Source organism: Pongo abelii, chromosome 21 (genome assembly GCF_028885655.2).
Source record: "Pongo abelii isolate AG06213 chromosome 21, NHGRI_mPonAbe1-v2.0_pri, whole genome shotgun sequence".
In the NCBI taxonomy this organism is placed as follows: Eukaryota; Metazoa; Chordata; class Mammalia; order Primates; family Hominidae; genus Pongo; species Pongo abelii.
In genome coordinates this window covers 10,355,628-10,368,095 of record NC_072006.2, presented here as the reverse complement: position 1 = coordinate 10,368,095, position 12,468 = coordinate 10,355,628, and the positions used below count along the sequence as shown (strand labels likewise).

Genomic DNA, 12,468 nt, shown 5'->3' with positions numbered 1-12,468 from the left:
TAGTCATGCATTTTAAGAAAGGGAGTAGGAAAAAAAATTCAAATCAAATGCTTGAAACCCAGGGGGCTGAAGAGGAAAAAATATGCTAATGTTATTTAGAAAATGTTGTCAGATGCCCACCCCTGTCGCAGTTACTCTCTCTTAATTAGTAACACAGAGATTCAGCAAAATGGGAACCTTCATGATTTTCACCTAAGAAACTTCAAGCAAAGGTGCTATTACTCTAAAGCAGGGAGTGATACAAACCAGTTGTCAGAAAGTGGATTGAAAGTGTATGCTGGTAGGAATGTAGTAGATACTAGCATCGACCTGTTTTTTAAATTTCTGTGAAATCAAAGCTCAAAAGCCACATGTAGTGGTAAGGCAAACACACGCCGTTTCCCCAAGCTGCAGCACCTGCTGCAGTCTTACTGGGATGTGCTGGCAATCACTCCATCCAGCCAGGAGCTCACAGCAAATGGAGGCTCTTTCTCCCGGGGAAGGCCAGAAGCTGATCGAGGCCAAGCAGGGAGAAATGAGAATGGCTAATCTGACAGTCAAGGCTTGGTTAGTCTGTGGAGGAAAGAAATCATTCTTGATATACTGAGAAGTGAGTCACGGACAAATGCCCAGAGACTTACACCTGCACAAAGCACCTTTCTTACTTTTGTTTATATTTTAGCAATTAACATACCACGAGATAAGAAATTACTGAGTATTCCCTCCCCTCCCTGTAACTGAACAGAGATGTGCAACCCAGTGTCCGCTGCTTTGGAAAGCAAAGAGAAAGATCAATGAGACAATAAGCCTTAATTCACCTCACCCACACCTATACACATTCTCCCTCGAAAGCCTGTTTACCGATCACCTGTCTTCAACACCCTTCACAGACTTGGAGAATTCTGTGAATTCGGAGCAGGAAACATAAATCACTGGTAATGCTAATACAAAATATTAAAACAATAAAATATGAGTGAATTATTTTTCCTCCTTGTTATTCCCGATACAATTTAATTCTGTTTCTATAAACGGCTGCGGAAGGAAACGGCGAAGATAAATAAAATGACTTCAGGAAAAGAAAACTTTGCTCATGGTTTGCAAAATGCTGGAGCCCCAAAAGTAGTCTCTGGGGGCCAATACATCATTGTCCTTGAGGCCTCTGGAAGGTCAAGACTGGAGGCTACTTAGAAACCGGTAACTCAAAGATCTCGTTGGGACAATTTCTGCCAAAAACAGCAGTGACAGGCAAATATGTGTTATGAAAATACTACTTTGCTTTTTTTCAGGTTTATGCAGCCTTGGTGATTTCAAAAGAAATGTTTTGTGTATAAAACAACATAGTAAAAGAAAATCCTGCTACTTGACAGGGTTTCCTTTAATGGAAAGACTTTTTCACGCCCATAAACATTTGATGCCCACATCTGTTAGAGATAAAATGAGAGTATAACTTCCCTTTTGGATGAAGATATTCAGGGTTCTGAGAGCCCATATAACATGCTTAATGGAGACAGCAAAAAATGCTGTAGATAAAGTTTCCCTGATTAGTACTCTATTGAAATTTGAAATTTTATGGACTGCCTCGGGTACTTTATATATGGCTTTGGGAGTGTGTTTATATTTTAATTCTAGCGTATAGCTTGCTGTTGTCATTTTAGGAAGTCAAAGAGCCATCTAGACTTGTAGTTTTTTGAGGAACCTCAATATTATTCTTTATAATGGCTGTACTAGTTCACAATCCCAACAGTGTATAAGGGTTCACTTTTTTTGCATCCTTACCCGCAACTGGGTTTTTTTTTTTTTTTTTTTTTTTTGTCTTTTTGATAATAGCCATTCTAACTGTGGTGAAATGATACCTCATTGTGGTTTTGAGTTGCATTTCCTTGGTGATTGACAATGTTGAACATTTTTAATATATTTCTTGACCATTTCTGTATGTCTTCTTTTGAGAAGTGTCTGTACAGATCATTAGCCCGTTTTAAAATCAGAGTCTGTAGAAGCTAAAAAAGTTGACCTTATAGAAGTAGAGAGTAGAACAGTGGTTACTAGAGGCTGAGAATTAGGTAGTAGGGTTGGAGGGTTAGTGAGAGACTTGCTAAAGAATACAAAATTAGAGCCTGATAGGACAAATAAGTTCTAGTGTTCTATGGTATTATAGGGTGGCTACAGTAAACAATTATATATTTTCAAATAGCTAGAAGAGAGGATTTATGTTCTCTACACAAACAAATATTTGAGGTGATAAATATGCTAATTATCCACATTTGATCTTTACTACATTGTATGTATTAAAACTCTCTACATACCTCATAAATATGTACAATATATTTTGTTCTTTCTTTTGGAAATGAGGTCTCCCTCTGTCACCTAGGCGGGAGTGCAGTGGTGCAATTATAGCTCACTGCAGCCTCCAACTTCTGGGCTCAAGCAATCTTCCCACCTCAGCTTCCCGAGTAGCTGGGACTACAGGCTTGTGCCATCATGCCCAGCTAATTTATTTATTTTTATTTTTTGTAGAGGCAGGGTCTCAGTATGTTGCCCAGGCTGGTCTCAAACTCCTAGTCTCAAGCAATCCTCCTACCTCAGCCTCCCAAATTGCTGGGATTACAGACATGAGCCACCACACCTGGCCTATATGTACAGTTATTATTTCAATTTTTTAAAAGTCTTCTATATTAAAAAACATTTTAAAAGATTTTCCCAGAGAAGCAATGCTATTCACTTATTAGATAGCGGGAGCCCGGAAAAGCCAGCCTGCTCCTCCCATTCACCGCCATCTGCAGGGCCACCACAGCCCGACTTTACGGTGCAACGCCACCTGGTGGTTCCTCCTCTGCATGGGAAGCCAGCCTCCCTAGGTGCTTTTCCTATAGGTGGGGATAAGATTCCTCGGTTCTTTGTCATCAAAAAACCCTGTAATACCTATCCACTCCTCTCAGAGAATAACTCCCGGCATTATTCAATGAATTTATTATTATTATTATTTTTAGAGATAGGATGTCACTCTGTTGCCCAGGTTGGAGTGCAGTCATAGCTCACTGCAGCTTCAAACTCCCAGGCTCAAAAGATCCTTCCATCTTAGCCTCCTGAGTTGCTTAGACTACAAGTATATGCTACCATGCCCAGCTAATTTATGTATTTATTTGTAGAGATGAGGTCTTGGTATTTTGCCCAGGCTGGTCTTGAACTCCTGGCCTTAAACAATCCTCCTGCCTCAGCTCCCAAAGTGCTGGGATCACAGGTGTGAGCCACCAAGTCCAGTCTACCACGCCCAGCTAATTTATTTATTTTTTATTTGTAGAGATGGGGTTTTGATATTGTGCCCAGACTGGTCTTGAACTCCTGGCCTTAAGCAATCCTACTGCCTCGCTCCCAAAGTGCTGAAATCACGGGTGTCAGCCATGATGCTGGGTTCAAGTCGAGGCATTATTGAACAGGATCTGGCTCCCTCTCTGGTGAGACCTCCCACTATCTTCTTCTCACTTGCTCTGTTTCTGCCTCCCTGACTTCCTTGCTGTTTCTCCAGCATGTCTGTGCTCTGTCCCCACTTTTCCCAGGATGCTCTTTCCCCTACCTGCATGGCTAATTCCCTCACATCCTTCAGTTGCATCACATGTCACCTTCTCAGTCAAGCCCTCCCTGACCTCCCTATCCCCAGGCTCCTGGTCCTCCTTACCCAAATTTTTCTTTCTTCCATAGTCCTTATTTTCCTACAAATTATATAATTTGCTTTTTACTATGGGTATTATTTATTGTCTGTGTTTCCCACCAGGACCTAAGCTTCACAAGGGCAGGGGAACTGGGTCTTGAATAGGCCATGATATATAGTAGCCTCAATATGTATTTTGATGAATAAATAATATATTAATTAATAAATGCCTGAGTAAAATAACGATTTCAAATCTCCAATACTATTACAATGCCTCTTCTGGGAGAAGTACAAAGCTCCTCGTTCTCATCTCAGGACCACTGCATTTTCTGCTTCCTCTGCTTGAAACACTTTTCCCTCAGAACTTTGTGACACTGCGTCCCTCTCCACATTCACATCTGAGTTTAAGCATCACTGCCTTCAAGAGAAGAACTCGATGACTGCCCACACCATGCAGCCTTTGCTCTTCACCCTCTATTCTCCATGGCATTTGCCTTCTCATCTTTCTTATCACACTAATAAATATCTAAAGGGACTTTTTTTTTACGTTTTGTAAGTATTTGTTGTTTTTGTTATTGTTGAGACAGAGTCTCACTCTGTTGCCCAAGCTGGAGTGCAGTGGCGTAATCTCTGCTCACTGCAAACTCTGTGCCTCCCAGGTTCAAGTTATTCTCCTGCCTCAGCCTCCCAAACAGCTGGGATTACAGGCACCTGCCACCACTCTCAGCTAATTTTTGTATTTTTGTAGAGATGGAGTTTCCCCATGTTGGCCAGGCTGGTCTCAAATTTCTGACCTCAAGTAATCTGCCCGACTCGGCCTCCCAAAGTGCTGGAATTACAGGCCTGAGCCACCATGCCCAGCCTTGCAAACATGTTTTGATATCTTTCGCTTTCCACTAGAATATGAAGGTGGGGGCATGGACAGTCTTATTAATCACCATATTCCCAGTTCCCAGCAAGTGCCTGGTATACTATAGAGGCATGATAATTATTTGTTGATTTTGCTGACTAACTGAATACTGAATGATTAACAGCCACCTGGTACAAGTTATCAGGACTTTAGTTACATATCTCCCCTGAGCATACCCTCATGGTAAAATGGTGATGAGCTAATTGATCTCTGGGGAAGACTTTGAGACTGACTACTTAAATTCCTCATACTCATTTCCGTTACCCAGGATCAGGTGAGTGTATGGCACCACTGATGTTTTCATGTAATTTACTATACATGACTATATGTATGTATGTATATACATAAAATGAATATGTTACTGTGTAACTTACTATCTATGACTCTTAGGGTAATAGAAGAACCATGACTTTTTATCTGGAGGGTTGATAACCTTTGTAAATCCAGCTACAAAGAAATATTTATCCAGAAAGCCATCCAAGTTAGTCCCTTTGATAGCAGCCCTTGGTTTGCCAATTTGGACTTGTAACATCAGGGCCCATGAATCACATCTGGGCCACTTGTGAAAATCTTCCTGTGATGTCAGTTTCAGAAACTCTGAACTATCATGAATATCATAAATATAAATCTTAGATCCACCTCCTTCTCAATATAGAATGAAATGTTGAATTATGATGGTGATAAAGAAGCTTTTGGTTGACATGAAGGACTGGATTGTTAAACTGGATAAATTTTCATCCCCTATTAGTGTGCTATTTTATGTGTCAGTAATAGAAAGTTATTTGGGATTTTTGGAGCTGGGTTTCCTCATCTGTAATACAAAGCATTGGAATTAACGATGTGTAAAATTCCTTTTCTATAAGAGAATCAGAACCAATGCAATTAATCTCTTTTTATTTTATGTTCCTTCATTTTTCATAGGCTCAATTTAACAATCTAGAGACTTTGTGTCTGTTCACTTGAAAATTCTCCTATAGAGTCATGAAATTTTTGAGAGTGTGAATTATTTGACATCACTTCTCACAGTGTGTAACCAAGAAGCACTCAAAGGACCTTAGTCCCTCACCCCACCACTTTCCAGGTATAAGAATATTATGTGCCTTCTACTTCAACCCTTTCACTTAACAAATGAAGCAATGGAGACTAACAGAAGAAACTTGCCAAGGGTCACCCAGCTAGTAAGAGGCAGAGCTTAAAGGAGAGGTCATATATTCTGACTGTATGTGGGTTCTAGCAACTCCAGCAGGCTACCTTTATTCTGCCTTTTGCAGTTACTAAAGCTGAGTAAACAAGATAAGTATCTTTATTTCCTCTGAGCTCAAACATTTCTAAATGAAACAAAAATGCTTTCCGTGATGCTAACATTTATAAGGCAGGCATGTAACAACATCCTATTTAGGACCAAGACTGACTTTGGCAGATATAAAATATTTGCAAAATGTCTTTATGTTTTTAAAATGACTAGGATAATTTGGCAAAATGATCTGATGTGTTTGCTAAAAGAAAAAAAAGTACAACCTACATTAACAAGTTTGGGATAACTAAGAAACCATATTCATTTAAGGAAAAGTTAGTTTGCTATAGAATTTCAAAAATTACTATAGCATATCTATACTTATTTATAAATTGAAGCAGCTATATTCTGTAAGAAAAAAAAGGAAGGTAAACATTTTTCTCTGAATTGGTTTTCATTGATATTTCCAAATTACATGTTGTAAAAGATGCTTTGGATCTGGGTGCCATGGCTCATGCCTGTAATCTCAGCGCTTTAGGAGGCTGAGACTTGAGGCTAGGAGTTCAAGACCAGCCTGGCCAACATGGTGAAACCCTGTCTCTACTAAAACTATAAAAATTAATCAAGCGTGGTGGCAGGTGACTCTAATCCCAGCTACTGGGGAGGCTGAGGCAGGAGAATTGCTTGAACCCAGGAGGCCGAGGTTCCAGTGAACTGAGATCACACCATTGCACTCCAGCCTGGGTGACAGAGTGAGACTCCATTAAAAAAAATGCTTTGGGGCACAATAAAAAATGAAGTATAATTATTCTATCTTAAAATATAGTAGGATGATAATTACACTGGTGATCCTCAACTTTTGCTTCACTCTGGAATCACCCATGGGGCTTTAAAAAATACCAATACCTGGATCCCCTCTCAAAGACTGATTTAATTGGTTTGACATGTGACCTGAGCATGATACTTTTTCTATTAATTTGATCCTGTTAATTTACCTGGTATTTAGACCAACTAAAATTTTATTTTTTTATGAGGAATTGTATTATATATCATAAGGAACTGTAAATAAAACACATAAATTTATAATAGGTATTTTGAATTTCCTATAATATTTTGAGAGGAGAAAACTTGGGGAAGTAATAATAGAAATTAATAAATGACCGTGAGAATTAGCAGCAATCAAGCAGTACACATTCATTGAGCAACTACTCCAGAAAGGGAACTATATTTCACCTTTATGGGTGACCGGAACACCTTCAATCCTAACGGGCCTATAATCAAGGCTGGAAGAGGTAAAACATACATGCATGTATACAGATAATGGGCAGTACTAAAGAGCAATAAAGAAATACTTGAGTGATTCGTGACTTCAAATATTTATGCCTTGCCAGTTCTACTGATTGAACACAGCCATGATTCTCTTCACTACTTTTATTTTCCATCTACTTTTAACTCCTATTCTATTTTATGTCTATTTTATGTCCATCTTCTAGCACCTTGCTACTCAAAGGTGTTCCATGGACCAGCAGCCTCAGCATCACCTGGGAGCTTGTTAGAACGGCAGCATCTCAACCCCACCTTATACCCACAGAATCTCAATCTGCATTTAACTAGGTCCCTACACGATTCATATAAATATTAAGTTTGAGTAGTACTGCTCTGGTAGACACTGATCTCTAACATCTATCAAATACACCATATTAATATTACTCATACTACATTATGTACTACAATACAGCTCAATCTCTAACGGAGGGTTTTTTCTCAATGCCTTATGCAGGTTTTTGTAGTAGTAGTGGAGGATTTCCTCGAATAGGAAGAACTGAGTTCCTCAGAATGTTTTATTTGTGAACAGGAATTATTTCCTATCTGTGAGTAACTGCTAAAATGTGTGATATTGATAATGAGATCACAGGAGAACAACGGAAGATGCAATTTCTTCAGGCTAAAGGATTCAGAGAAGGTGTCATGGGGAAGATGGAACAGAAATGAGCATTAAGAGGTGGTTAGATTTAGGAAATTAAATAAATAAATAAATAAACATTTCAAATAGGAAAACAATAGCAAAGGCAAAAGCCCTGACTAGAGTAGGAGGGGTTAGGATGGTGTGGCTCCAAGATGGTGTCAGTCATTCTCACCCCCTGGTATTCATGCTCCTGTGTCATTACCACTTTAATTAAGACTGATCTGTGTCAAAAATATAATATTGCTGAAATAATAGAGTGTGATTTCTGGGGCTATATCTTAAAAGACACTGTAAAGTAAATTTTAAAAATTTACAAATTAAGACATTGTGGCTTGTGTTTTGTTTTCTTGCCTCACTTGCTCTGTGAGGAGTAGCCTCCATGGCATGAGGTGAGGTCCAAAGCAATACCAGCACCAATTTCCAGCTCAACAGTGAGCCATCCACTGTATGAGGATCCTGTAGACCCAGTTGAGCCTTCAGATGAATAATCCAGATCAGCATTGTAAGTGCAACTTCACGAAACACTCTAAAGCAAGAACTACCAAAATAAGCCACTCCCCAAACTCTGCCCCACGGAAATTACAAGATTTAAAAGGGAAAATCTATTATTGTGTTAAGAACACAATTTTGAGATAATCTGTTATTAGTCATCCGTAACTCATATTAGTAGCAAATAATCAATAAAGTTTATTTGGAAGATGGTGAGTCAATCAGTGTGGACTTAGTGGAGAGTTTATAGACTGGGGGTTGTAAGTTAAGATACCTCCAGGGTTCTGGCAGAAGAATTACATGAGTGAAGTGACTCCTTCCTGAGTCAGAGAGAAAATAGGGAGTGACAGAGGCTGTGTCAACATGGTAAGCCCATTGCTATCTCCATTCTGGGCAGGTCCATGCAGAGCTGAGACTGTGGGAAATGTCAGGTGGAAGATATAGTAGTGGTCATGGTTTGGTGTCACAATGTGGAATAATTAGAACAGATCCTTATTCTGTCAAGAAGGGTATCTCCTAGGTTTTCTTGTAGAATTCTAATAGCTTGAGGTCTTACATTTAAATCTTTAATCAATCTTGGGTTAATTTTTGTATTTGGTGAAAGGCAGAGGTCCAGTTTCATGCTCTGTATGTAGCTAGCCAGCTATCCCAGCACTGTTTATTGAATAGGCTGTCCTTTCCCCATTGCTAAATTTGTCAACTTTGTCAAAGATCAGATAATTAATTGCAGGTGTGTAGCTTTATTTCTGGGTTCTCTATTCTGTTCCATTAGTCTATGTGTCTGTTTTGTACCAATACTATGATGCTTAGGTTACTGTGGCCTTATAGTATAGTTCGAAGTTGGATAACGTAAAGCCTCTGGCTTTGTTCTTTGGCTCAGGATTGCTTTGTCTACTTCGGCTCTTTTTTTGTTTTTCAGTTCCATATGAACTTTAGAATAGTTTTTTCTAATTCTGTGAAAAATAATGTTGATTTTCCTTGGCAAAGAATTTATGGCTAAGTCCCCAAAAGTGACAGCAACAGTAAAAACTGACAAGTGGGATCTAATTAAACTAAAAAGCCTCTTGACAGTAAAAGAAACTATCAACAGAGTAAACAGATAACCTACAGAATGGGAGAAAATATTCACAAATTATGCATCCAACAAAGGTCTAATATCCAGAATCTATAAGAACTTAAACAATTCAACAACAACAATAAAAACAACAACAACAACAACAAATCCCTTAAAAATGGGCATAGGATATGAACAGACTCTTCTCAAAAGAAGACATACAAGTGGCCAAGAAACATGAAAAAATACTCATCATCACTAAACGTCAGAGAAATGCTGATCAAAACCACAATGAAATATCATCTCACACAAGTCAGAATGACCATTAACAAAAACTTAAAAAAACAACAAATGCTGGCATGGTTGCAGAGAAAAGGGAATACTTATACACAGCTTGTGGGAATGTAAATTAGTTCAGCCACTGTGGAAAGCAGGTTGGAGATTTCTCAAAGAACTTACAACAGAAATACCATTTGACCAGCAATCCCATTATGGGGTACATACCTAAAGGAAAATAAATCATTCTACCAAAAAGATACATGCACTTGTATGTTCATCACACCACTGTTCACAATAGCAAATACATGGAATCAAACTAGATGCCCATCAATGGTAGACTGGATAAACGAAATGTGGTGCATATACACCCTGGAATACTACATAGCCATAAAAAAGAATAAAACCATGTGTTTTGCAGCACCATGGATGCAGCTGGAGGCCATTATCCTAAGCAAATTAATGTAGGAACAGGAAACCAAATACCACATGTTCTCACTTATAAGTGGGAGCTAAACAGTGAGTACTCATGGATATAAAGATCTGAATAATAGACACTAGGGACTACTGGTTGGGGAGAAGAGAAGGGGGCATAGGCTGACAAACTACCTATTGGGTACTATTTACTACCTGGGTGATGAGACCATCTGCACCCCAAACCTCAGCATCACCCAATATACTCCTATAACAAACCTGTAAATGTACTCCCTGAATCTAAAATAAAGTCAAAATTACTTTTATAAAATCTTATTCTGGAGGCAATCATCAATTCATAACTATATTAAGGATATTTTCTCTGGAAATGTTACCTAGAATACACTGAAAGGAGAAAGTACTGAGAGGAAAAGAATGGTTTAGAGATATTTTAATCATGCAAACTTGAAGCCACTGGAACATGAGCTAGAGTTATAGAAATATGAATGAAGATGTTATCCTTAAAAGAAGTAAATATGTAATAATAAGGTTATGAATAATTGAAAGTAGAATACCTCAATTAAGATGTTCTCCTATACTTTTTCTTTAAATCTCACTAAATTTTTAGTGCCCTGTTAGAATGTAAGCTCCATCAGGACATCAGCTCCACACTTTTGTACATGACTTATTGCATATAAAACCTAGACTGCAGATTTTTGTGTGGAAAATCACGGATAATATTGTAAGTTTCCAGGCCATAGTCTCTGTCACAACTACTAAACTCTGCCATTGTGGCACAAAAGCTGCTATGGACAATACATAAATAAATGTGAGGTGCTCCAATGAAACTTACAAAAAGAAGAAAGGGCCAGATTTGGCTCAGGGACTGTAGTTTGCCAATTCGTGGGCTGGACTAGTGGAGGTCAGCAGTTCTCAAAATTTGGTTCCCAGATCAGCTGAACCAACATGAGCATCGCCTGTTAAAAAGCTGAATGGGGCTCAGTGATCTGTATTTTAATAGGTCCTCCAGGTGGTGAATGCTGGTTTGAGAAACATTTGTGTAGGCACTCAATAACACTTATGTGATAGATGAATGAATTAATGATTTATATCTCCATACATGCTAACTTTTGTCTCTATTACAATCATATATAAGATGGTAGTTCGGATCACAAAATTCTACGTGTGGTTATTAAGTCTAGCTCTGGGTATTAATATTTCATGGTATCCCACAAAGCAGGCCAAGGCTTGCAGGCACTTTACCATCTAACAGACTTTGAAAACCACTAATCTAATACAGCTGCCTTGTTTTAAAAGACAACAAAATTGAGGTCTTATACAGTTAATTAACTTGGCCAAGCTACATGTAAATGCTGAGTTAAGAAAAAACACACATCTTTATGTAAATAAATATGCCTCACATATAATCTCACATGTTTGGGCTTGCCAGAGAAACCAAACATTCAGGGGGAAAATTAAGAGAAAGAAATAAAAGAAACGGGCAGACCGCTAAGCTCAGCAAATCTTGCAGCAAAGGCACTTTGGGGCAGTGGTGGAGCAGGGATTCCACGCCCCAAGGGAACAGATGCCCCTGCGAAACCGTCGCCAGTGCCGCATCCTTGCAGCCTGATGCCCCCTCACATCCGGGACTCCGGATCTCTCTCACCTCCTTTGGGTTGCTCTCTCAGAGAGCTCCTGGGATCATGTCAGATGGGAGGCAAGACCAGATTGCAGCTCTAGACAGAGCAGCATGCAGAGGCTGGCATTGTGAATTTTAGCTCCAGAATTGCAAGAACAAACCAGCAATCCCAAAGGGACCCACAGACCCTCTGAAGGAAGCAGACTGCTCCTGCAGGACCCGAGAGACCCCCAAATATTGAGTGCCCCAACTGTGGAACTGAGAAAGGGAGACCCTCCTCTCCCAAACACACACCCCCACTGGAGAAGCTGAAGGCCTGTTTGCAGAAATTTCTGACTTTACCTGGAGCTGAGTCAAGTTAATGAGTCGAGTGAAGGTGCGGGGGAGGGTAGAGGAAGCAGCAGAAAGGCCCGGGGGCTTCCTGGGTCCCCAAGCAGCCCATTCCTGCCTGGCACCACAAGGATCCATTGGAAGGATGGCCAGAAGAGCAGGGGGTAAAACTCCACAGGGAGAAGGAATTCTCTAGTCGAACTTTGTAACAATTTGAATGGACTGAGAAGCCTCCTGGCAACAACTCAGGGGAGGGCACAAATCTGGCATGCAGACGTCACAGGTGGGGGAAGAACTAAAGCCCTTTCTTTCACAGCTGGGAGGTGGATGGCCTTGGGCAAGTTTTCAGGCCCGTCTCACCCTCCGCCTGGAAACAAACTCGAGGCTGTGGCAGGGGAGACACTGGCGGCTCTTTGGTTTGCATGGGAGCTGGGTAAGGCCTGTGACTGCTGGCTTTCCCCCACTTCCCTGACAACCTGCGTGACTTAGCAGAGGCAGCCATATTCCTCCTAGGTACACAACTCCAGTGAC

At 39.9% G+C, this 12,468-nt stretch overlaps 1 protein-coding gene across 9 annotated transcripts in view; it reads right to left on the bottom strand.

Annotated features, from left to right (window-relative positions):
- MACROD2 (mono-ADP ribosylhydrolase 2) overlaps window positions 1-12,468 on the bottom strand; it is a 2,107,194-nt gene that overhangs the window by 350,086 nt on the left and 1,744,640 nt on the right. The window contains exon 1 of one of the 9 annotated variants that reach the window (XM_054542046.2): window positions 11,950-12,156. The exons of the other annotated variants lie outside the window; for them this stretch is intronic. Coding sequence (XP_054398021.1) covers window positions 11,950-12,075 — 126 coding nt within the window. The 5' untranslated portion in view covers window positions 12,076-12,156. Of the gene's footprint in view, window positions 1-11,949; window positions 12,157-12,468 lie in introns of those variants that run through there. 9 annotated transcript variants of the gene reach the window in all.